The 27,868-nt window shown below is 37.9% G+C and overlaps 1 protein-coding gene across 8 annotated transcripts in view; it reads left to right on the plus strand.

The window, feature by feature from the left end:
• Nucleotides 1–27,868, plus strand: part of gek (serine/threonine-protein kinase gek) — a 736,940-nt gene that overhangs the window by 397,213 nt on the left and 311,859 nt on the right. For all 8 annotated transcript variants that reach the window (XM_067151353.2, XM_067151356.2, XM_067151355.2 and 5 more), the window contains one exon: nt 6,281–6,389. In XM_067151353.2, the coding sequence (XP_067007454.2) occupies nt 6,281–6,389 (109 nt within the window). The remainder of the gene's footprint in view (nt 1–6,280; nt 6,390–27,868) is intronic.

Consider the following 27,868-nt stretch of genomic DNA (forward strand, 5'->3'; position numbering starts at 1 on the left):
TGATGAACTCTTCGAAGGTATGAAAGAAGATATTATGGGAATGGATACCAAGTTGAGAAAAGCAAAACCGGCTAAAGAAAAATCATCTTTAACTTTGAGGTAGTTGAACTGAGATGGTCATTACTTGAGACCATGAATTTCTGTTCTCAACACTGTTGTGACATTCATCACATTTTAAGTTCCAGATGGTTGTATAATTTGTATAATGAAATCCTCTGTGTTTAATCGCTCCATTTTCTAGATATATCATACTAAATATTTTCTTCTTCTACCGCGTTTCTCACTGTGGTGGGGTCGCAGGTGTGAACTGTGTTGCCTGTGTAAATCTGGCCCTCTTTACAGCCGAATGCCCTTCCTGACGACCATATGCGGAGGGAAGCGTTCACTATTGCATGTTTCTGTAGTGGTTGGTAGTAATAATAATAATAATAATAATAATAATAATAATTGTGTATGGCCTCTGGAGAGGCCTGATGCAGGTCTTTTTCTAGTAGACGACCTGCATGTCTGTGAAGATGAGGGTCCTGCCTGGGATGATTTCTAATGTTGAATACACCACACACGCCCAGCCCCCGAGCCATTAGAATTAACCAATTAAGGTTAAAATCCCCGACATGGCCGGGATTCAAACCCGGGACCCTTTCACCCGAAGGCCAATACGCTGACCATTCAGTCAAAGAGTCAGGCGTGATTGGTAGTGCGATGTGTTGTATGAATATGAAAAAGTGAGTGTGGGGACAAACACAAACCATACCGTACACAGTTAAAATTTCTGGCCCCGCTGGGAATATAACACGAGGCCCACTAATCCGAAGGCCAGTAGGTTGACCGTTCAGCCAAGGAGCTGGACATCATTCATACTGAATACAATTTATTTTATTTTGTACAGTTTATAGTATTTTGAAACGGAATCCATAACGTGAAGGAACATGAAATGCAGGGAGTTCTGAAGGGAACGCAACTGAAGAAAGTGAAGACCGTAGTGCACAGTGATTGTTTTACCAGCTGCCGCCAGTCGGGGTTGCAAAATCTGATTCGGCTGTCGGCAGCAGGAGTAAACTACATACCTGCCAACCCTTCGGATTTACCCAGAAACTTTCAGTTTTTTAACTCGTCTTCCGGTTTTCTGATTTAATTTTACTTCTTCCTATTTTTGAACACACTAACCTCCAGTACGGTCAATACTCTTCCCCTAAGATAAAATCTTATATGCTTGAGTAATTTACATAACCTTGTTCTCTAGCGTATTTATTTGATGCTTTATTTGGCAAGTGTATAGCTCGTCCGCCTTCGTGTATCCTGTTTCCCTCTCACTATAGCAGTGTGTTTCCTTACAGCTGGGAATTTGGGACTGCAGTCGTCCTACAAGCAAGAGAGGCCACCGACTCCGTTAATTGATCGGAACGAAAGAATGAGTTTGTTATTGTGTGGTTCGCGCGCTGTTTAACATCGTTCTGTGCATAGTTTCGCTGTAGGTGTAGGCCACGTGTTTTTTCCTTGCGGTTCTGTGCTTTTCTTCCCTGTCAAAGTCGTAATAATGTATGAGACATATTGATCTGTTTTGTATGTGTAGTTTTGCATATTTTAGTGCATTACAGTGGAACTTCGATCATCCGTTCCCGGAAACTATGTTATCCCGGATTATGCATTCAAATTACGTGGACCCGCGAGCATCGTAATTAAATCATGTTGTAAAAATCCTGTATTATCCATTCCTCCAAAAAACGTTTTCCCAGATCAACCGTCCAGAAATTTCAGTCCTATCAACGCTGAATCCTCAATCAAGCGTTTTTCAATAAACTGTATCTCACAGAAGGACAGCTATGGCATACTTATGCATCTTGGCGTTAATGCCCAGTCATTGAGATAATTAGAGCAAGTACTGCTACTGCACTGGAAAAGCGATCGGCGGTGAACTTGCATAAGGGACCATCTTAGCATCGTGTTCGGGTGGTTTTGTGTAGAGAATCTCGGTAATCGTAAAGCAGAGAGTGGGCACAATGATTGTAAGGAGACATAGCGCATTTTGACAGCTCTACTTCAGGACGGAACGAGTTTCGTCAAATGTTCGCACTTATACAATGTCCACATTATGTCCAGGGCTAGATGTTTATATTTTTAATTTTTTTGATTGTATTACTGAACAGGTTTTCGGCACTTTCCTCAGGGCACTGTATAGTAACTGGGCTTTCAGGCAGGAATCAAAACTGCTCCTTCTTACCACAAATCTAGTATTTTAATATTATCGTACACGATTATGTTATCGAGACGAGAACAGATGTTGCACCTTACATACAAAAAGCCATTACTGTTACTGTTTTGGTCCTAATGTAAAACTGGCAATTTTCAGTTTTCATGTTAAAATGTCAAAAACCGCAGTAGTTTTATTTGTGCACGTTACATTTAGATGTTTTCCAACTCGTACTGACATGTGCAGCGAGCATGCTTTACACCTGAGCTCAAGGTCACAAATAACAGTAATTTCTGCAATTTTGATGATTTTTTTCTCTTTACAATTTGATTGGATTAGTGACGGGCAGAATTGAATATAGTGCATTCGAGAACTTTTGAGAATCGATAATTACATTCGAAACCATGTTCTCAAGTTCAACATAACCTTTAAAAGTCGATGTGGGCATAATTTACCCGGTACGAGATTTTCAGCAGAAACTGACTACGAACAGTGTAGCGGAGACCAAATTAAATGGAAGATTAAGAAACAAAGGGATTTTGCCATCATGTTGGGTGCTTTTGTATCTAATGTGTTTTATCTTAGTAGATGAGAGAATTAAAAACTACTTGTGGTCGATTGTTGTTTGGCTTAGTGTTATTAGATTTTTTGAGGAGTTTGGCTAATCAAAGTTGCTGAACTGAAAGGAGTTTTCACAGGAAACTAAGTTTCCCCTGTAAAATAGAATATAAAGTATCAAGATTTTGAACTCGCGTACTGGCAATTAATGTTTGATGCCGGTTTCGCAGTCTAACTTGCCTGCCTCTCAACCGGAAGGCTTGGGTTCGATTCTCGGCCAAGTCAGGCATTTTTACCTGGGTATAAGGGCCTGTTCCAGGTCCACTCAGCCTACATGATTACCTTTAATTGAGGAACTATTTAATGGTGAGAGGGCGACCCCGGTCTAGAGAGCCAGGAATAACGGCCAAGAGAATTCGTCACATTGACCGTGCATCACCTCGTAACCTGCAGGCCTTCGAGCTGAGCAGCGGTCGCTTGGCAGTCAAAGACTCATTGGGGCTGTAGTTTGATTTGATTTAGGAGTGTTTGTAAGTTTATAATTACCGGTATATATATTTCATTTTTGTGATGATAGCAAAATTGTTGATGGCTTTCATTCATTCCTGGATTTTCAGTTTTCCTGTGTTGTACGTTTTATTTTTATTGTCCCTCCAAAAATGGAGAATCGAGGTTGCACTGTAATGTTCATTCTGGCTTCATAATTTTATTCGCTTGAATGTATTTCAGGGAGTTGTGTCTGTGACAGTTTCTGGTATTTTTCTGCACGTTATGGCCACAAAACATAAATGTTTTGTCCAAGTATTCAGAGATATCTATAAAATTGAATTTCTGATCATTTTACAGTCTAATAAAGAAAACTATTATGCATTTTATTCCGTATGTCGGTGTGATTTAAATATTATTATTTGTATGTGTGTCATAAATGAGAATGATTAGGTACAATTTCTTGTAACCATTTTTATGTTTTCTTAGTTTAAGATTTTAATTTTAATGGTCAAATTGCATTGTAACTGTAAATATGTATGCCTTTTATCTTATCCTTTTTTTTCATCGAGACCGTGGCGGAATGTACATGAAATCCAAGAATTTTAAAAAAATCTTCCTATTTTTGATTTCTAAAAGTTGGCAGGTATGAAACTACTTCAAGGGTGATCGCTGAGACCGAGTAGCCTGGTGTGAAGAGCTCCATTTAAACTGTTGTTTCATAAGCACGGGGAGCTGGTAACCGTTTCCTGTCGCCTAGTGTGAAACAACCCTTAATGCATGGTGCTGCGCAGAGTCCTAGGGCAAATATTTCACATAAACATACAAAAAGAGGAAATAAATGAGAGAAATTCCTATAATATATTCATCTTTATTTCGTCCTTTCTGACGTTTGCACGTGTGATTGCGTGCTGCACCAGCATCTTACCATAATGCAACTTCAAGTTGCATATCACTCCAAGATTGAGCGGCTGCAGCTCGCTTGTGCAATTCACTGGAAAAAATTCCAGTCACATTCTTCAGATAAGAAGTGATAAGACGATGTGCTGGGCATTGATCCACGAACAATAAGATCTTACGACCTTTCGCCCCCATTTTGGTGTCCACACTTAGAAGCCAGTCTTCAAAAACTTTCATAGTGACCCGGGATTTCTCATTGTTGGTGTATTTCTTGCGGAGTGTAGCATATTTTTTAAAACAATGCGGCTTTGATTTTTTACCAATTGTCAGTGGTGGCAGTTTTTCACTTCCGTTGCTATTGGCACGTAACAGAACTGTTACGCGTTGTTTGCTTTGTTTCCCACCGTGACATTTTTGCCCTTTGAATGATATTTTACGCCCAGGCATTAAATTAAAAAAGAGGCCTGTCTCGTCCATGTTGAAAGTGTCCTTAGGAGTGAATCGAGATGTCAGTTGTTCAAACGACTTTCTTTCCAATCTTGCGGTCTCGGCATCAACACTTCTACTTTCCCCACAAACATTATCACTGCCAGTACCGTGTCTAACCTTAAATTTGTGTAACCAGCCCGACAAAACACTAAAATCTTCTAGACCAAGTCTGATCGCTAGTTCACTTGCCTTTTCACAAAGCATTGGTCCACTGATTGGAATGCCTTATGTCGCCTGAACCGTTGTAGTAAACAGTCTTCCGGGCATTCTTATTTTCTGCCCTGAATGCCGGTCCGCTTATTTGTTGTAACACCTAACACACACGTGCACTTTCTTCAATGTCCGCAGCCGCAGCAGTTTCAACTCATTTCATGCTGCCACTTCCCGTCACGACACTCAAAATACATAACGTTTCAGCAGTTATAGTGCTCGTTCTCTTTCTTTCACCCATGTTCAGTACTCACGAATCTCACGATGTTAATCACAACTCGGTCACACCTGAAGCACAGAACACCAAATAGTATGCTCGAAAATAGCTTCCAGGTCGCTCAGGCTACCAAACATGTGTGCAGAGGTTTGATTTCCAAGAAAAGTACAGTGCGAGTCATAAGTTTATTAGAATATTTCTTGCAATTTTGAAGACAGAAAACCATCATAAACGTTTAAACGAATCATTATGCCTTTCGGGACTTAAGATATGAGCATAAAAATAGTGTAAGTGAAAGACGTATCACTGAATTGAATCGCCGTAATACATATAGGATTTTGTTGGGACTGCTGAAAAAAAAACGTATAAGTGTGAAACGTATAAAACAGGTACACTGCTAGCCTGTGCAGATAATATTTCCATTAACTGAATAACTTTTGCCTTCAGAGAGTAATGAAATGTCCTGGTTACTTTGTTTTAACTCTTCCTCTGTGTGCACTCAACTGATGCCTTACAGGCTGTTCTACACTCAGCACACTAAAATTTTTACCCTGAAGCTAGCTATTTATCATGATTTCTTAAAGCTGTGTTCTGTTCCTACTCCTGTTGACACTTGCATGTTTAAAAGAACTTAAAAGTGACAGTCATCCTTTTGTTGGTGCTTTTTCAAAAGTCATTTCTGCCAATGAACTTTATTGCTACCATTGTTCAAATGGACAAAAATTTGTCTCTTTTAATGCTCTAACTTAAAATTGAGTCTTTTAATATCATATTTCTGGTACTAAGGCAGAACCTGACACATCAGAGAACTTGATGTTTTCAGGAAGGCACCTTTAAAATTCGGCAAGCTCACTGAAATTAATATTGTATTTAAATGACCTCTAAATTGAAGTGGCTTACATTTGTGAATGTAATAAAAAGAAGAAACAATTTGTATTTTTATTTATTCAGCAAGTTCAGGCAACAGATCACTCGGTTGCCTCAATATCTATGTACTGAATGTATGGGAATATTTATTTTGGGAACAGCGCATTCTAGAGGCACCAGAATTATACCGGGCTTTGCCATCATATTCATCACAAAATCTACCATTGAAACCAAAAAAAATTCTTTTGACATCGGGTTCTGCCTTAGTACCACTTTCATTTGCCAGAATTGTGTATATGTCATTGTTGTAATATTAATTGCTGATTGAGAGGATTGTGTTGATCCTGTGTTGTGTTCCTTAGGGTGAGTGACGAGAAGGATGCTCGTGGCTATTTGCAGGCGTTGGCAACTAAGATGACTGAGGAGCTTGAATTCCTGAAGCATTCTGGCGTAGCCTCTGCTGCTACTTCAGTAAGTTTCGTTTGAGTGATTTGTTTTGTGGACACGACATAATCTACATTAGCTTTTGTCAGGATCAAGTTGGTGTACTTGAAATTGACCAATATTGAAAATGTACTATCTGTCAACATTAATGCTAAGAACAATTTATGTTAGAATGGTGCCAGTTCCTATATTACAGTACATGCGAAAACTCTGCACATATCTTTTTTGCAGTTTCACACCGAAAAATGCTGTGCGCTCATTTTTCAGGATAAGATCGTTACCGTCCTAATTCCTGAATGCTATAATACTTCAGCATTGCACACAGTGTCAGGTACATAGTTATAAGAGAGGTTAAGCATGGGTGTAAGGGCAACTAGTTCCTATTATCACTTGCTCATGGCTAAAGTCAAGCTTGAAGAAGCAGAGAATATTAGAAATTTCTCAGTGGGAAGTAAGTGTATCAGCAAACGTTGTATTCGTGACTGTTGAAACAGTAAAACTCAACTTCAGGAAGCAAATAGTAAATTTTAGGCCTACCCTTAAACTACCATTTCTCTCAGCGTGAATATTATGATTTATGGCTTAGATTGTAGTGGATTATCCCCCAACTTTACATGCCGATTTTCATTAAATTCTCTTCAGCCATTTTCTCTTGATGCGTGTACATACATACAGACAGACAGGCAGTAATTACAGAAAAGTAAAAAGGTAAAAAGTGCATTTCCTTGTTACTGTGGACATGACCGATATAGATATACCATTCTTTTCAAATTCTGTGCAATGTACAGACAAAAGTCTTATTATATATATATAAAGACATAGCATTGTTAGCTTTAAGAAGCTTTCTTCAACTTGTAAGGAATCATCTTTATAACTAGCAATAATGTTTTGGTCAAAATTTCTTAATCTTTCTAAATTTGTAATATAATATGTTTACAGATTTATATACTGTACTAGGACACTTTGTATGGTATACTTTGTACTGTGGCAACCTATACTTTCGGAAGTAGAAATAAATAAAATGCTGTTTGAGAAGTCAAACATTTAGAAGATAGCCAAATCAGGAGGCATATCCATATACTGAACATCTAGGCTAACTCACTTATTCTAGAAATCTTCTCTGGAGATTGATTAGTTCTTAGTATAATGGAAATAGTACAAAACGTTCAGCATCGTAGGGTCTTCTTAAATTAGTTGTGGTCAGTTGAACGTATTGTTAGATTAATTTCAGTACAGCATGTGAATTATCAATCTTTTGGTATGCATTGTTAACGGTGAGAGAGGAGGCATTTCTTGACGGACGATGACAGTGAAGACTCATTCACCACCATCCTACCCAGCACACTGGAGGGGTTCTATGAAGGTGGTGGTAGTGATGGTGGTGGTGGTGGTGGTGGTTGCGTTAGAGACAACCACCTTTACACTATCGGAGATGTACGGGCAGAAAAGAAGTCAGTATTGGAGAAATTAGATACAGTATAACACCGATTTTGCGCGACCTCGATTTAACGTAAACCCGCATTTAACAGAAGAAATTTCCAGTCCTGAAAATTATTCCGGAAGAGCAATGCAATTTTATATGCGATTTAACATAATACAAAATAGGGCAAAACCTGCATTTAGCGTTAAGGATATGTTAAAATTCTCAAATATTTATTTCTTTTCATTTTGGTTGTCTGTCTGTCTGTTAGGTCATCAGCCCAGAGGCTGGTTGGATCCTCAAATAGCACCACCAAATGTTATGCGGTTATAAGGAAACCGCAAAAACCAATGACAGCACCAAAATGAGGCGTACTAGGCAAGACGAGGAGTGAGGTAGTTTGCCATTGCTTTCCTCACTGGGTCAGAAAGTGCTATTGCAGCACGACTGACCCTATGAGCAACACCTTTCATAACACTCAGATGCACTAGTCGTGCTCCGAATGTCATTACTCAGCACCACCCATACCCCAGCAACTTCCATATTGTCACAGACATGGATGAGACTGGGACTTCGGTGAAAGCTACACTTTACTCTGGCCTGTGCCAAGAGATGGATACAAAAGTACTGTATCCATCAAGAAATGGCAGCAGGCAAGTCATTTTGGTTATGGGACATTAAAAACCTATGAAAAAGGATGCGATAAGCTTGCTAAGGATGATTCAAGGCAGAAGAGGAATTTCGAGTGTTTGCATTTAGGACCAAATTGAGATGTCGGACTGGAATACACATATTCATATTCAAATGACAAAATGTTTTTATAACCTTCGAAAAATTCTATATTAATCTGTGCAATATCCTTCAGTTACAATGAGAATCCTTTTAATGGTTCACCCGTTAGAAGGGGCAAATTCGGGCGTGTTAGTCTTAATACGTTATCAATATTCATACACTCTACTCCAGCATTTATATTGAATGCGATCGATTATCTTCCGTATCGATTCCTCGCTACGCGCGAGCGTGACAATCTTCAACGAACCGAGCGAGCATGAGGTCTCCTCAAAACTCAGACTCGTATAAACAAACATCGGGAGAACATGCTTTCACAAAAAGTGCTATGACAGCAGTTGTTAACTCCTTAGAAATAAAGGCTAAAGTGAACTATTGCTCCATTTTAATTCTATGTACTTAAATAAAATAAGAATGTGATACTTCTCCTTCTCAAGATACAGCGGTGTGCTTAACTAATTTCAGAGGTTAGGTTATATACTTGCGTGTCTTGTTAAATTTCAGAAATGCTGTTCCTGTGTAAATTTATAGTGAAAATGTTATCATTATTCTACAGGGAGCTTGGAATATGTTTTCATAATATGTGCGTGGTAAACCTAGATTAAATGACTCTATTTGAAGTAAGAAAATGGAAATGTTTGCCATGAGCCTCTGGAGTGATGCCATTACAGTTTTTAAGAAAAACTGAATATGTGTGTTCAGACTATTGGCAATTAGAAAATACGTGCTAATGAATAAGCTGCTGCTTGGAAAACATCCACAGAAATGTTTAAACAAACCGATTGCTGTTTCATACCAATGTTAATGTGTTTTTGTGTGAGTTTGGTATCTTTCCCGACTTATGGAAAATCATGTATAACGTTATAAGAACAACCTTAAACCAAAGTGGTTTTGAATTCAATGACAAAAATCTGTCAAAATGAAGCACAAACCGTAACTGCAGTACAGTGTGTTGAGTAGATATCTCCTTGTTTTATTGCCGTCACTGTGTAAATAATGTATGATGGTGCAAAGTATGTTAATATAAGCAAAGATCTCTGGAAAAGATGTTTTTTCTACTGAAACTTCAATTTAAGGTAAACCCCCATTAAAGGTTAAAAAAATCAGGTCCCTGTAAAAACGTTCAATAGGGGTTCTGTATTGATAATACCATAGCGAATAGAAAGAGGAAGCGAGAGCACTTCATCTCATTTCCCGTTACAGCAATGGAGAAACTAGTGGCTACAGAGCGGAGATTTGCCACTGCAGCGCAACGATCGCTTTGGGTGAACGGATGGCATTGTTTATACTTTGGAATATAGTGAGTGTGAAAATACCATCGTGCTTTGTGCCGTGGTGTTGATCTGCTTACAGGTCAGGTGAAGGTAAACATTTCTTCTCTCCACCTGAAGTTGAGGAGCATTTCTCTCAGTGGCCTGGAGCAGTCCCAAGGAAGAACATTTGGATTTGTGAGCATCATTTTTTGGAAGATCTAATTATAAAGGTAGAGTTCGTGGAAAAAGTTGAAATTCCAAGAATAAGGTGCAGGTTAAAGCCAGGAGCTGTCCCTCACATTTTTCCTAACTTACCACCCTATTTAGGCAAGTCCCTGAAAATTCGGTAACCCCCATTAAAACGAGAGTTACTCAAAGAACACTGTTGGCAATGACAATATTAACAGTAGTAGCTTAGAATGTAATGGACTAAATTTTCCCTCGACATCTAAAATAATTATTAGTGACGATAATGTAAAAATAAAAGAACCTGGTCTCAGTTTGCCCTGCAAAGTAGCTGATACTGACGTTGATGCTTCGAGAACTATTCTAAATTTGAGGAGACAATTAGAACCAAAAAGAAATTAGTTGCATGCAGAGCTAAATTAAAGCAGATAGCCAATAAAGTCAATGTGTCAAGTGAAGCTGAAGAATCTTAAGTTCCTTAGCAAAAAACAAAAAATAATTGTGGACACAGTTCTCAAAAAATATAGCACTAGCCCGAAAGGTATGCGCTATTCTAATGAATTTATATTAGATAGTTTGCTTTTGAAAATCAAACCCCCTAAGGGTTACAGACATTGTTTGAAGCATGAGTGACTTCCTCTCCCTACCGAAGCTCATTTGAGATGACTATGCAAATGGCTCAAATGTAATTATGGTATTAATGGAAATGTTGTGAATGCAATTAAAGATTTTTATTTAAACGAGCAAGACGAAAACAAGCGACTAGGTATAGTGATTTTTGATGAAGTGAAATTGAGAGAAGACATTAGATTTAATACAACTGCACGGACAGTTGACGGATTTGTTGATTTAGGAGATGAAACTCCATATGACAAAAAAAAAAAAAAGTCCTTGTCAATCACGCACTTGTATTTATGTTTGTCCCTTTGTTGCACAGCTGGATCCAGCCTGTTGCAGTGTGTGCTAGCAAGAATGCAACTCCTGGTGAACTATTGTCAAAAGTAATAATTCAGGTTATAATTCAGTTGGAACAAGCTGGGGTGAAAGTAATTGGCTTTACGTGTGATGGAAGTCAGTGTAATAAAAGAGCATGGATGAATTTGGGAATTTCAAAAATGAATGATAAAATAAAATGCTCCATTGAAAACTAGGCAGATCATCAAAGGCGAGTGTGGGCATTTTCTGATTCCATGCGTATTTTGAAGTGCATATGTGATTATTTCCACGATAACGTTCTTTTGCTGTATAAAGGCAAAGAGGTGAATTACAACTTTTATAGACAGTTATATCAAATTGACACTTCTCCCGAGTTTGCTGGTCTTTGAAGTTGTCCTAAGATAACATCCTCTCACATAGACCCAACCTCATTTCAGAGGATGAATGCCAGGTTAGCTTTTCAGTTATTTAGTGGTAGTGTAGCCGATGCAATTAAGTAGAGACATCAAGCCTGATGAATTCAGTGATAGTGAGCACTCACAAATTCTCACACAAAAAAATCAATAATCTTGCAGATGCCCTTAATTTCTTCGTGCCCGTAAAAGGGCTTTATAAACATTCACCGTCACACAAAATATTGCTTGAATTTTTAGAAAACGTCACATCTCAGAAAAACACATTTGCATCTTCAAGGACTTTGGAATCATTAAGAGTAACCTTGAAAAGTACTCTGGAAATGGTGGACTACTTGCGGAGCAGACAATTTAGGTATGTCCTGATGGCAAAATTTAATCAAGATCCTTTGGAGTGCCATTTCGGTATTTTATGTTCCCTTAGTTGTTACTATCGCTCTTCCAGTGTGGACTTTTTACATTTACACATGCTGCAGTCTGTGTATATACCTACCAAACTCGCCTTAAATTCGACCGCAAATTACGAGTCAGTGATAGATTCCCCCCCCTCACTTCATTTGTTAGTCATATCCGTGCAATGGCTAAAGAAAGTGAACATAAGAATAAAGAAATTAAAGATTCAGCAGAAGTCAAAATTAAAGAAAAAATAGTACTCACCGGCTGGGAAAATGAAATAACTCTTCCTTTCAAGGGAAACCTCACAAAACAGAATTTAGTGTTTCACTTGGCAGGCTACATAGTAAGAAAAGTGACAAATATGTTGACTGCTTAGATTGTGCTCGCACTCTTCGTAGTGAACAGCCACCTGAGCTTCCACTGGCAACATTTACCCTCATTAAAGATTATGGCACGAAGAAAGGCTTGCAATACTTGACACATCCTTCACCGTGTGTGTTTAGGTTGCTGTTGCAAGTAGAAGGGGTCGTGTCAGAAAAACTGCAATCAGAACAAAATTTATGGGGTGATATATTTTTTGCATGTTTGGCCAGCTTAGACTCTATAGTTGTCTGACCCACAGACTTTGGATGCAGCAGTGATCACAGATATGACCTCATGGGAAAATTAGTGTTTCATTATATTAAGTCCCGATTCTTCTTCCGTACAAGGGAAGTAAGGAAAGAGGTGCTATTGTCCAAATTAGCTAAATCGTCCCGGAAATTCTCCAAGGTTTCGGAAAACTAACGCTTCCGAGGGTGAGTTAAAACTTTTTGTATATGTTTTAGATAACGTGAAATGCATAATAGTTTCAACTATATCTGAATACTTGGTAAGTCATTTTAGAATTACTGATGTTCAAATCTTTTCAGAGGATAACATTAAGCCATTAAATGAGTGTGTTTACCAGCTTCCTTTATTCAAATATTCCTGGACCTGTACACACATGGCACATGAAAGGGAATAATTCAAAGGTCATTCTGGCAACTGGAAGTCTTAAGAGAATTTATTTCGTGCATGTTTTGTGTAGTGTCGCGCCCGCTTATTGTATTAACGCGAGCAGCGCTGTTCACTGATAGCTACACTAGCGCAGTCTTTCGCCACCGCCTATTAACTACAAGAGAGCACACTTCCTTTTTCAGTATGCTATGATGATACTAATAATCCATTGAATCGTCGGCGAATTTGCAAACTACTACAAGAACAAGGCTTCTGCACTTGGACACTACATTCTTTAAGTGGAAAAGGTCTGGAATTTTATGCCGATCTTCCTAAGGCAAACTTCTGGGCAAGTAACAGGAAAGGACTGTCAAACTCTGAATGGGCAAATGCTCTCAGAATGGTTGCAACATCTCGGCAGTTTGAGCAGTTCAAAATCAATATCAATTGCACCCGTCCACCTCCCGAGTCCCAGACTAGCATTAATCTCAGGGGTGTCGGTTCATTTTTTAAGTCCACAAATATATAAATATAGAGGCATAAGAGAACACGGGAATGAATGGAGCAATTAAAAATAAAATGGGGAAAGCTCGATTGTAAACATGAATTTAAGGACTCCATGACAGGACTAGGAAGTGACATTTAAATTGAAAAAGGGCATAACATCTAACTACAATAAAAAGACTGAGAATGGTTTCCTTTGAAATAATGGCTTGAAGAGCAGTTTATTACGCCATCCGACGTACGAAACTTTGATACATTTGACAATGATAATTAAATTTTCACACACGTTACATAACAAATCACTTACTATACCGCAAGTGGTATCAATATGTTGCTGGGTTGATCCTGAAAGAAATTACGAATGGGGTATAATTTACGGATCGATTACGTTTGAATCGAACCGTTGTTCAAGGAAATGCCTTCTTTCTGTCGGGAGCCTGAGCATAACCCATGTTACGGTCGGCTTCTCAATTTAACCAAGATGTCGTACCCCGGCTATATACATTTTTCCGAGGCCGGCGCTCGGACTGGGTAATGTTCTCGTGAATTATGAAAATGTATTACACGGACAATTCCTATCTTACGATGTCCAGCTGATGCCATACCACTGAATTAACATTTATATTTTATTTACACATGATCTGAAATGTTACAAAGTAGCCTCAGTAGACTACTGCCACAGATGAGATAACGAGAAGCGGTGGGAAATACCGTGCTGAAGACCTCCCCTCGCATCGCAAGCGAGGTAAACAAACACACTAAGTATTACTGTAACTTGTCTCAATGTGGAAACCGTACGATAACGAGGTAACAAATGACTATAATATTTATTATTCTTATTATTCAAACTACTCAAATAGAGGGATGTTGTCACCAATTATTTAATTCACTATCGTCAGAATATTCATTCATCCACGAAATTATCATCATTGAAATTATTATTATTATTATTATTATTATTATTATTATTATTATTATTATTATTATTATTATACTCAACGGTTCCTGGCACTGTCACGTTTGATTAATATCGTCATTATTATGCGGGACGCAAACACGTAGGTTATTACTGTTGTTGTTGTTATTATTATTATTATTATTATTATTATTATTATTATTATTATTATTATTATTATTATTATTATATCCCTCTTGTGATTATTTTTATTATTATTATTATTATTATTATTATTATTATTATTATTATTATTAATGAATAGGTGACTCAAGGAATTATCATATTTATTAATGTCACTCAAGATTTTATTATTATTATTATCATTACTGAACCGGTCACTTCCGCCAAAAATGCAGTAAGATATCGGTCGCGATTACAATTATTTACTGATCAACCGTCGACATCATTACTATTATCATTATGATAATTATTGTTAATTTGACCGCGATGATTTATCATCGTCCTAACATTGTTACTATTATTATCGGTTGCATATTATCATTTCGATTCCCGTTTAACATCTTTATCAACGCTCATTTAATTAAGGCGGTCCAATCTATTATCTGCAATATTTATTATTATCATCACGCCATCATGATTGTCATCACTCGTCATTACAATGATTACAATATGCGATCATTTATGTGGAATCTGAACTCTCATTATTCTTAGATCCGTAATATTTCGACGACTAGCGGTCCAGTTTATTTATTTCGTACATGCTGTTACGGGTTCGAATTCTACCCGCTACGTAACTCAGTATTTCTCTGTGACACTGCCCGTACCTTTTACACTCATTTCAATATGCTAAGTGTTTCTCATACGGAATTTATATCCCTTTCTATCTCAATATTCCTTGATTCATTTATTTCTCACAGAATTATCAACTGACTTATTTATTCCACTTCTGACATCGTACGACCTTTTATTATCCGACTGCAGATTCTTTAACATTTTTCTATCTCATTTTGATCTACGCCTTAGTTTGTTCTCCATAAATAATCGTAACATTTTGAAATTATATTTACCAACATTTGACAATCATGGTTTCGTAATATTAGTCCTACGTGTTCCGGCTAATGAATTGCAAATTTAAGACACGACATTTATTCGTAAAAAAAAAAATATTGGACCGTAATTTCAACCACACGTTTGTTAACATGTATGGATTATTAGCACCGATATTATTTTTCATAATTATTAATTGATCAAATTAAATTACCACACACTTTAATTCCGAATTAAAAACGACATCCCGTCATTAAATGATTCCCGATAAACTCAACACCTTATCACTTAAATTTTATTATTACACACTGCCCACGTAAAATTCCGGTATCTCTTAAATTATTATTATTATTATTATTAATATCGCTTCTCACAAATTTAACAACTTCACTTTGAAAATATGAACACACCGATCAACAACAAAACACAGCTGGCATGACAAGGCTGAACTTTCCTTCAACGTCATTATATAACTCGTCAAACGACTGACAGAAAAGCACACATCGGGTCTATTAGACTATTATAACCAATTCAAATGTAAAAAATATTCTTGACTACAAAGAAATATGAATGCATGCATGACTTAACGTACTACACTATATCTACAAAATTTACATCTACAACAAACTGAATACACAAGAAGACCCGATTATTTACTTTATTATTCCTTAATCCTGTCCGTGCTACAAATTTAGGATGGGATCGTTAAGCGACCCATCTTGTTACAGAAGGTAACCAAGTCTAATCAAATTATTCCCATTTTCCCAATCACGCTAACATTTCCCAAATATTATTTACATCTAGGCACTCATCTTAGTTATGGGTTATCCATTGCAGCTTGGCAGATGAGGGACAATCACGGCCCCATTCTGCCGTTCTACTCGCCCATTCTTGCGGGCGTTATTCCATAGATGATTTCCTGGCACATCACCATTTTTATACTAATACTTTAAATATCACACTACTTCACCATTGACGATGTTAACACTGAAAAGTTGACTTATACAAAACAAATTAACACCCTAGACCCAAGACTTATTATATTACACTGTTTTAAGCTTCGTCCATTTACCGCACAAATGACATGGACACGTACAACGAAGTGTCGAATTATGTGCCCGGCGTAATTTACGTTGTCCGACGCGGCACGCCCAATTCATGTTGCACTCTTGAAGTGTTCATGATAGCGGTTCGGTTTTCCTAAGCACAGGCTATTCTTTCCCCAAGGTACTGTTCATCACACAGTATTCTATTCTTGCACTTAGTGCTGTGCAGTTGAATTTTATATTACTCACTCTTACAATGCAATTAATTGACTTTACTATGATATTTGTAATTGGCACACACTGTCCTAAGTTAACTACTTTCAGTTCACGGTTTTCGAGCGCGGTCACATTTTATAAGTACTGGCGGATGCTCGCACCAATACCTGTTGAATTATTGTCAGCACGACGGGTTGGAATTCAGCTGCGGACGGTCATTCAGCTTCGAAGTTTAATTTCAAGTCGAGTGCGGACGGTAGTTCCGCTCCGAAGTTTAGTTTCAAGACAAGTAAGACCAGTAAGACTTCTCGTGAGTGTCCCATGCGCTCGTATATATTGATGAAGCCTTCCCTAGCGCATTAACTGACGTCATATCCATGATGGAGGGGGTGGATTTTTAATATCGGCACTTGCATTCCGAATTGGACGTTATAATTTATATCAAATTAATCCACTCCTCTAGCATATTCGCTGGATTAAATATGAACTCCCAACGTTCATAGATTTCGGAGATACGGGTGGATTTAGCTCCTCACATTTCGCGCCCTTGGAAGCGTCCATTACAACGTGGTTTTCGTCCAGCCAATGACATTCAAGCTGTCTGGTTTCCACGAAATCCAGCCTTCAATTTATTTAATTTGCCAATAATTATCGATTATTTTTCCATGCGTGACATTTAATAATTTCATTACATTGATCCGTGTACCTACAATAATTTATTACTGATTACTTTCGAAGTTACATTAGTGTCTCATCCACCACCTCTCAAGATGGTATCCCTGAGTCTCCCAACAACTTTTTGTGATTGGCCTACAAGTGGTCACGTGATTTAAGTTTCCACCTGCAAGAACCTAGGCTAGCGAATGTCGTCGAAACTACTGTACTTTTCCATTAAGCCTTTCCTGGAATTTGTGACGTCGCGGAAGTTTCCGTCCGCCCAAAATATCCCAGCGCACTGCTCATGTTGCAAGCTTCCATTGTGTCAAACTACCCCCTTCTCTTTCTGACCAAGACTTATTTGTGGACTTGTATTTTCCTGGTCGCCAAACTAATGGGCTCCCCTGCTGTGAAGCAGCTAAATTCTGTTGTGACAGACTAAGCTCCACGGCTCCAGTCTGTCGGGTAACCAAATTATTATTTCAACATTACTCGTATGGAATAAACTTTTCTGTACTTCAATAAATGCACCATATATTATTTCATAAATCAAATCATTATTGACTTTGGACCCCAGTCACTCGGGTTCACAATCAATGCTGATCTGCATTTAGGGCAGTCGCCCAGGTGGCATATTCCCTATCTGTTGTTTTCCTAGCCTTTTCTTAAATGATTTCAAAGAAATAGAAAATTCATTGAACATCTCCCTTGGTAAGTTATTCCAACCCCTAACTCCCCTTCCTATAAATGAATATTTGCCCCTATTTGTCCTCTTGTATTCCAACTTTATCTTCATATTGTGATCTTTCCTACTTTTAAAGATGCCACGCAGACTTATTCGTCTACTAATATCATTCCACGCCATTTCTCCGCTGACAGCTCAGAACATACCACTCATATAGATGTTGATTCCCATAGGGAACATGAAATATTTGTCCTGAATGAGTAAATTTAGAATGTGCAATATTGGTATTACATACCACTCAGTCAAGCAGCTCGTCTCCTTTCTCCCAGTTCTTCCCAGCCCAAACTTTGCAGCATTTTTTGTAATGCTAATCTTTTGTCAGAAATCACCCAGAACAAATCAAGCTGCTTTTCTTTGGATTTTTTCCATTTCTTGAATCAAGTAATCCTGGTGAGGGTCCCATACACTGGAACCGTACTCTAGTTGGGGTCTTACCAGAGACTTATAAGCCCTCTCCTTTACATCCTTACTACAACCCCTAAACACCCTGATAACCCTGTGCAGAGATCTATATCCTTTATTTACAATCCCATTTATGTGATTACCCCAATGAAGATCATTCCTTATATTAACACCCAGATACTTGCAATGATCCCCAAAAGGAACTTTCACCCTATCAACGCAGTAATTAAAACTCAGAGGACTTTTCCTATTTGTGAACTCACAGCCTGACTTTTAACCCCATTTATCATCATGTCATTGCCTACTGTCCATCTCACAACATTATCGAGGTCATTTTGCAGTTGCTCACAATCTTGTAACTTATTTATTACTCTATAGAGAATAACATGATGTTCTGGCACAATCCGCTGCAGTCATCCAGACTGCAGCGAGAATGAAATGCTTGGTCATGTGTTAGGATACTGTTGCAAAGGATAATTGCTCAGGAACAGCCATTATCACAGAGTGAGTGCAACCTTAGCCTTTTTACTGAGAGATTTGAAGTGGAGAGTTTATGAAGAAATACACTGTATCTCTTCCACGGGGTCCAATAGAAAAACAGAATTGTTACCATCCACCAGCAGACTCGAACAGCTGTTATTCTTGATCTAACCATGCGGTTCGAAACAGACTTATTCCAAGCCAAGGAAGTTGACCAGGAAAAGAAGAGCATTTATGAACCATGCATCTCATATCTGAGTAAGAAACATAACATTAGCCCAGAAAACTGGTCCGTGATTAGTCTGCTATTTGGAAGCAGTGTACCTAAGCATACGTGGGAAATATTGAAGAAGCTTGGAATCCAGCACACAACTTAGGAAAAATTACAGTGGACATTTTAAAAGATTCAGTGCCAATCTTGAATCATCACTTATACTACTCCTAAATGATTAATCACCTAGCATTTCCTTTCTGTACAGTAATTTAAATACTTTTGGTTATCATTGCCTAAATTGTAAAAATTCAGGATCCTTGTGGTCATTTTGTGAACTGATGTCTTTTGAAAAATATATATCAAGTCATGTAGATCTGAAGGAGGCATATAAAGGAAAGGGAAGTTAAAGACTTGTGGGAGGATTTTGGTATCAGGGAAAGATTATTTCTGACAAATAAAATATTTTCTGCTAATAAGCTAATACTACATTATTAGTTGTTGGCTGGTAGAGCGAGTAGATATTTAAAACAATACAGGAATTTAATTTATATGGTTCATTAACAGAAATAAAAAAATTAATTTGGTGGAAATCATCTCAGTAGTTAATTCATGCGAATGACCTTGAATTAATAACATATTGTGTTGAAAGCTTTTTGTAGTTTCTGGGAACTTCAGAGTAATGCAGGAAGTATGGCAGGAAGAAAATCTGTATTTCGACGTTCTGTTGGTAGAAAAGAGGCCCACGAAAATTCATAATTAGAAGGTACAGAATTGAAGCAAGAATACCACACCACTTTCTTATTTCTTAAATAATAATGACGGTAAATATTATCACTATGTGATCAAGTCTGTTTTTAAAATGCAAATTGTACTACAGTCTTCAACATCTGTTTCCTGGACATGGAATTTATTCTCCTTTTGTAACTCTCAATGCCTCCAGATCATCGAGCACTTGTTCATACCATCTAATAATAATAATAATAATAATAATAATAATAATAATAATATTTTATTAAATCTAAGGCAAATGCACGCCTAAGTACTTTGCTTAATGTTAATGGGCGTATTCGCACATATATTGTACCGAAAACACCACTATGTGAAAGCAAATTCAAAGTATGAGAGTTAAACTTCGCGCTAGGTGAAGAATAGGCAAGCCTGCCAAACTCCGCTGATGTACACAGCAGTGATGTGGCCGTTCCGGGCTGGCTTCACACAGTGAGCATGACCATATGTGGTGATGTTCCGACTCATCTGTAAAGTCTATTTGGATTTAAGACAAAATTATTTTTGCACCACCAACATTGAGGCCATAATAACAGCTGCAAACTGTAAAATTCTTGAGCAAATCTACCATGTACTTAAGGAGTTATAGAGGTGGATAATATTTACGTTTCGAGATGCTTCCTTGGCTCCAGGTATAAAAGCAAGGCCATCTAGGCTACAGAAAGGCAGTAATACTCCACCGTCTCTGCGATATGGGTGACGGGTGGAGCGCTACAAGTGCAGCAGACTGAACCTATGTTCCGTCGAGACTCTGTATTTCGGTGGGACTATACTCTGCCTCTCTAGTGCTCAGTTCCAGTGGAAGCGGAACATAGTATTTCTCTTCAAGTTCCATATTAGAACTTGTGTTTTCTTTACAAACAGTGGCGTTCCAAGGGAACATAGAATTTTTTTCCAAGTGTGACAATTTCTCCAAGTATTGTAATTTTTCCGAGTGTCATATTGAACTTGTGTTTTGATAACAAACTGTGGGACCATAGAATATTTCCAAGTGTCATATTGAACTAGTCTTTACGAAACAAACTGTGGGAACATAGAATATTTCCGAGTGCCATATTTGAACTTGTGTTTTCGTAACAAACTGTGGCAACATACGAAGCGTGTTTCTTAAGTAAGGTCCGTTTTGTTGTAGACACTAGTAGTTCGTGTGCATATTGCAACGAGCGCGTGCATCGTGTACCAGCATGCCTCGGGAACTACTATGCTCAGTTTCAGCTCTGTAGCTAACCTGTACAGTTCTGTTCTGTTCTTTCAAAATGTTTAAGACTATCAACTCGCCCGCCGCGTGTCAGCAAGGAACCTGTCTGCTGCAGAAATTCATCGACAGATTTGTGAAGTGTACGGTGATATTGTTATGAGTGAAAGCAAAGTGCATAAGTGGGTACGACAATTCAAAGATGGCCGTGACAATGTCCATGATGAGGACTGCTCCGCTCGCCCTTCTTTGATTACAGACGATTTGGTGGCTTCAGTTGAAGTGAAGATTTGTGAGAACAGGCGCTTCACAATAACAGATCTCTCAAACGAATTTCCTGAAGTGTCGAGATCAGTGCTTTACAACATTGTTTCTGAACACCTAAAGTTTAGGAAACTGTGCTCCTGTTGGGTCCCAAAACTCCTAACAGAGGACCACAAAAACCAAAGATTTGAGTGTGCGATGAAGTTCTTGACTCGTTATGACGAAGAAGGTGACGGCTTCTTGAGTCAGATCGTAACTGGAGACGAAACATGGGTTTCGCATATCACGCCCAAATCGAAGCAACAGAGCATGGAATGGAGACACACATACTCGCCTGTAAAGGTGAAGGCCAAACAGACTCTGTCCCAGCGCATAATCATGGCGTCGGTGTTTTGGGATAGGCATGGTGTTTTGTTGGTTGACTTCATGCAACGTGGAACCACTGTCAATGCAGAAGCATACTGCCAAACCCTGAGAAAGCTACGCAGAGCGATTCAAAACAAAAGACGCGGCATGCTGACAAAGGGAATTGTCCTTCTCCACGACAATACAAGACCTCACACTGCAGGTCAGACCTGCGATTTATTGGACAATTTTGGCTGGGAAGTTTTAGACCACCCACCCTACAGTCCTGATCTTGCGCCGAGCTTTACCATCTGTTCCTCCACCTCAAACTTCACCTCAGTCACAACCATTACAATGACGACGACATGAAAACGGCAGTGAACTCTTGGTTATCAGAGCAGGCAGCAAGTTTCTATGAAGAGGGTATTTAAAATTAGTTACGAGGTATGGTAAGTGTTCGAACAAACTTGGCAACTATGTCGAAAAATAGAGTGAAGTATGTACTTTCTGAAAATAAATTTACTTTTTTGAAATAACCTTTCGTTGTGTACTTATTTTCAAACACCTTACTTAAACATCATGCCTCGTAGAATAATAATGCCATATTTGAACTTGTGTTTTCTTCTTGTGAAGTTCCGAGTGAACATAGAATTTTCAGTACTGTATTTAAACCTAGAATTTCTACTTCGTATTAAACATTTTCCGAGTGCCATTAAACTTGCTTAATTTATGACAACGTGTTAATATGTCCTGAACTTGCATGAACTGTAAATATTATGTTCAACATTGTGTTCAAATCACAAAATTGACAAAGCCAGTCAGTTAGGAACAGTGATCATACAAGTTAGCGATCTAATAGTATATTGTTAATAAACTTAACCATGATAGGTTAATATTGTGTTTGGTCCGTATTGACTGGTCTGAATGTATAATATAACTATTTATAATAGTTTATTTAAATCCGCCTTGATCAATACACTCATTAAATGAAAGAAACATTATTAATTAAACCATACATGTTTCGGGAAATCTCAACCATTCCCTTCATCAGTGTTTAGATCAAAAAATAACACAATATGACACAATCTTTTGTTTTACAATTTGAAGGAGTATTGTGTCCCAATACATCATATCAAAGAGTAAAGAGAACTTATGAAATGTTATAAAAATGATCAATACATACAATTTTGGTTGAACTGAATGAGAACACTACAAATTTAGGATCTTCAAGTTTTTCTTCTTTTCTTCTTCTTTTTGTTCCTTAAATGATTATATGCTAGCCTAAACAATGGGTTATGTTCTGTACTTTTCTCATTTAAACTTGATTCAGAATTACATTTTTGTGTAAGGTAAATTTCTAAATTTTCCAAAACATTCATCAGTTTTCCCTTTTTGGTCGAATGTAATAATTTCATGTCATTGGAAATGTCTGTAAATTTATGATTCATTTCAACCATATGTAAACATACATAGGACAGTCCGGAAGAAGTTTGGCTATAAGGTACAAAGAACACGTTAATGCGGTCAAACATAAAAGATATACGGCAATGGGAGAACATTCATAAGTTCTCTTTACTCTTTGATATGATGTATTGGGACACAATACTCCTTCAAATTGTAAAACAAAAGATTGTGTCATATTGTGTTATTCTTTGATCTAACCACTGATGAAGGGAATAGTTGAGATTTCCCGAAACATGTATGGTTTAATTAATAATGTTTCTTTCATTTAATGAGTGTATTGATCAAGACGGATTTAAATAAACTATTGTAAATAGTTATATTATACATTCTAATAGTATATTTCAGACTTTCGTGCCAATATCAGAGGACATACGTCGCGAACTTGAAATTATAAATTTGCATAATTTTCCCAAGTGTTATGAAGAGACTTTTAATTTTTGCAAATGTATTTCATTAATTGAAGTTGGCACTTTCCAAGCCTATCATCGATTGGTCAGATGATTTTGTATTGTTGAAAATGGTTACGCATGCAACAGTCATGTTCGTCATCAGGTTGTGATATCGCATCATTAAGACATATCAAATGCAATAAAGTATAGAAGGCACCAAGTTCCTTTACATCAAAAATCAAAAACAAACATTGGTGCCCAACAACACCTCTCTCAATAACCTGAGATGTTCAATTCAAGCAAGATCATGAAATGTGAAATGCAGAAATGAAAACAATGCGTCGCAGTTGGGGTTACGCACCGGAGTAAAAATACAACACATCTCGAATTCGTGAAATCATTCACGGATATTGCATTCTCGTTCATAACGAAAATCAGACCGCTGAGGCCAATAACTTCTACGGAGTGCAGCATAAATCAGTAATCAGGCAAGTACGAGTCAATGTTATGTACATACAAAGAAGTGAAGACAAGATTTCAAGATTTACATTCTTCTCACCGCTCACTACAAGAATCTCCGTAAGACCGTGGAGTCTCTTTGACATATACACCATCCTTGCTATATATACGGTACTCTTAGATTCTAGCCGCTTTGTCTTAGTGCATGTTCGTAACATAAACATGCAGTGAACAACATAATAATAATGAGAAAATAATAATAATAATAATAATAAGTCCATTGATCCTTCTGTTGATATCATTTTAAAAGATCCTATTTCCTTTGTCATATAACCTCAATTCAGCAACACGACTCCCTTGAACTTATACATAACCTTCACGCAATCCCTTCGAATTTTCACAGCATAGGCTAGCCTTAATTTCAATATGTTGCAACTAACGAAATTGAAACAATCGTGTCGTCGAGTAAAAGGCATATTAACAAGATAATAAAGTCGATTACAGCTGATATGTCGAAATCAGAGGCAAAGGTTAGAATTAAAAAATATGAAGAGCTATGGAATTCTTTTGAAGAAGTACAAATTAAAACAGAGATCACTATTGAAATAGCTGCACTACAGTTTCAAGATTAATGTGAGGGAGAGCGAGAGCTATTTGAATCTATTTATTTCAGCGCAGTTACACAACTGGAAACGATAATAGATGAAGCAGAGGACGTTCAAAATAATTTGCTAGCACAAATGAACACTGCATAAACAACGCCATTCATCAACAGGAAGTTCCACAAAATCATAACAGAATAATACATAAATTAACAGAATTTAATTACCGGAATTCAACTGCAAATTCACAAAATGGTTGCGTTTTAAGAACACTTTTGTGTCAACCATTTGTAATGATACTCAACTAACAAATATTAAAAAATATCAGTATCTGATTGGTCTTCTGCAGGGCGAGGCACGCAGAGTCATTCAAGGTTTTACCATTTCAGAAGAAAACTACACAAGTGCTTGGAACTTGCTACATATGATAATCAAATGATGATAAGTGAGACACATCTAGAAGAACTTTTCAAGTTTCCTACAGTTTTTAAAGAGAACAAATCTGAATCACTCACACAATTACAATTTCATATTCAAACTCACATGGCTTCATTAAAAGCAATGAAGCAACCTGTACAATATTGGGATACATTGGTTATTCATCTAGCAAAGAAGCAGCTGGATTTCATTGAGCAAAGAGACTGGCAGGAAAGGGTCAAAGGCAACACTCCAGAAAAGATACCAATGTTGGATGGTTTCTTGAAATTTTAACTGAATGTTCCCAATCATATATGCTCTTAAATCACAACAAAACCAAGGCATTGAACACGAAGGCAAATCCGAAGGACAAACAACCTAGCAAGAAAGTTGTTATGACGACGACTCAGGCAAGCTGTAATCTATGTGGTGGAAGTCACGCCATCTTTACATGTGAAGAATTAATTAAGCGATCAGTTGAAGACAGAAGAAAAATGCTCTGAGAAAAAGGACAGTATCATAACTGTTTGAAACCAGGACATATTGCAAGAAATTGCAGAGGATCAAAATGCAAGAAATGTGGACTTCTTCACAACACACTTTTACATGCTGAGGAAGATGACAAAGAAACAAAATGTTAAAGAAAATCAAGTGCCCATAAACCTGTGTGTCGAATCTCAGCATTCACCTGCTTCACTCAATGTGAGCTTGGCGAAAGGAATAACATCGCAAATACTTTTTCAACAGCTTTGATTGATGTGAAAGATGTTCACGGAAGAAGAATGACATGCCGAGCCTTATTGGATCCGGGATGTCAGTCGAATCTAATAAAGGAAGGTCTGTATAAGAAACTTCGTTTACCGAATGTCAAGACAAACACACAGATCATTGGAGTAGATTGTTCCAAAGTGGACACAAAAAGGATTACGAGAGTACACCTCGCTTCAAGGAATGACGGATTTGAGTGGAAGCAGAATTTCTAGTTTTGCCAACTATAACAGGACAATTGCCACAGTTGGAGATCAAGAAGGACAAGATTATTATTCCAAAGGACATTCGCTTGGCAGACCCCACATGTAACAAGCCTGGAGACATAGACATATTAATTGGCGCAGGACTTTATTGGAAAATAGACATAGGTCCGCCCAAGAATGAAGCTGAAGGACAACCAGCTGTGCAAAACACCCGATTAGGCTGGATTATAGGCGGTGAAGTTTTTGAGAACAAACAAGGATCACCAACAACATGCATGAAAATTAGCAATCAACAATTATCAGATCATATGGAAAAATTCTGGAAACAAGAAGAAATTCCAGAGATTCAGCATTACACATCAGAAGAAAGAATATGTGAAAGACAGTTCACGGACACCGTTTCGAGAGATACAACAGGTAGATTCATCGTAAGGCTCCCTATTAAGCGAGATGTCGTCCTCGGAGAATCAAGAATACACGCACTAAACAGACTAGAATCAATAGCCATGAGATTAAGCAGACACCCCGAACTCAAGACAGCTTATGCATATTTCATGGATGAATATGAAAAACTAGGGCTTATGAGCTTATTGAAACAAACCAAAATCAAGATGTACCGAATTCATACTTCATACCCCATCAACCAGTGGTATGTCCAGATAGTGATACCACAAAGGTCAGAGTGCTATTTTTGCTTCTGCAAAAACATACCTCGGGACATCACTCAATGACAAGCTCATGACAGGACCTAATTTACAGCGAGATCTTTTTCACATTGTACTTAGATTTTGCAGCCATAAGTACGTCATGATGGCAGATGTCGAAAAGATGTTTTGACAAATTCTCATCCAACCAGAAGATCGAGCATTGCAGCAGATTTTGTGAAAAGAGGAATCTTCAGCCTCTGTGAGGATTTATCAGTTGAATACAGTAACATACGGAACAGCATCGGCACCTTACCATGCCATGTGATGCCTAAATGAATTGGCTACTCTTCATGAAAATGAATTTCCAGCAGCAGCAAAGGCTATTCACGATGATTTTTATATGGATGACTGCTTAAGTGGAGGAGACATTCTAGAAGAAGTGATTGGGCTACGGCGGCAAATACAAAATATACTCAAGATATGTGGAATGCATTTGAGGAAATGGAGGTCCAACAGCAAAGAGATCTTGCAGGATTTGGAGAGCAAAAGCAACGAAGGGACTTTACTGGTTTTAGACAAAGGTGAAGCTAGTAAGACTCATGGACTCCTCTGGGGCTCAGCACAAGATTGCCTTCAGTTTCGAGTTGAGCTGGCAAAGCAGTCACCAAGATCCAAAAGAGAAGTCACCTCCAAAATCACACAGATTTTTGATCCACTAGGACTCGTGGGTCCAGTACTGATCAAAGGGAAGTTGTTGATGTAACACTTATGGGTAGATTGATTTGAATGGGATCAACCATTGTCCCAAGAGCACCTTCAGATTTGGAACGAGTACTATGTCATTAGAAAGACTGAACAACAGGATTATGAGGAACATAAATCCTGGGAATTGCTCTAGTTCTTTTGATTTGTTTGGATTTAGTGATGCTTCAGAGAAGGCTTTTGGAGCCTGCATTTATGCAGTTTGTCAAATGTAAAGTGGTCTCTTACATTTCCAGTTTACTTTGTGCGAAGACAAAAGTAGCTCCTTTAAAAACCATTTTTTTGCCAAGACTCGAATTGGAGGCAGCCCTTCTTCTTGCACAACTTGTCAAAACAACAGTGAGTTCTTTGAAAGAAAAAAATTGGTCAGATCAGATTATGGAGTGACAGTACAATTGTTTTGGGATGGATCAACACTGAGCCAAGACTACTGAAGACATTTGCGGCAAACAGAATTGCCAAGATTCAAGAAGCCACTGATGCAACCACCTGGAAGCATGTTCCTTCGACTGAAAATCCAGCTGATCTTCTCTCAAGAGGAATTACTTCAGCAGCACTCGAAGATAAAAAGCTGTGGTGGAGTGGACCTTCTTGGCTTCGC

Source organism: Anabrus simplex, chromosome 7, assembly GCF_040414725.1.
Source record: "Anabrus simplex isolate iqAnaSimp1 chromosome 7, ASM4041472v1, whole genome shotgun sequence".
NCBI lineage: Eukaryota > Metazoa > Arthropoda > Insecta > Orthoptera > Tettigoniidae > Anabrus > Anabrus simplex.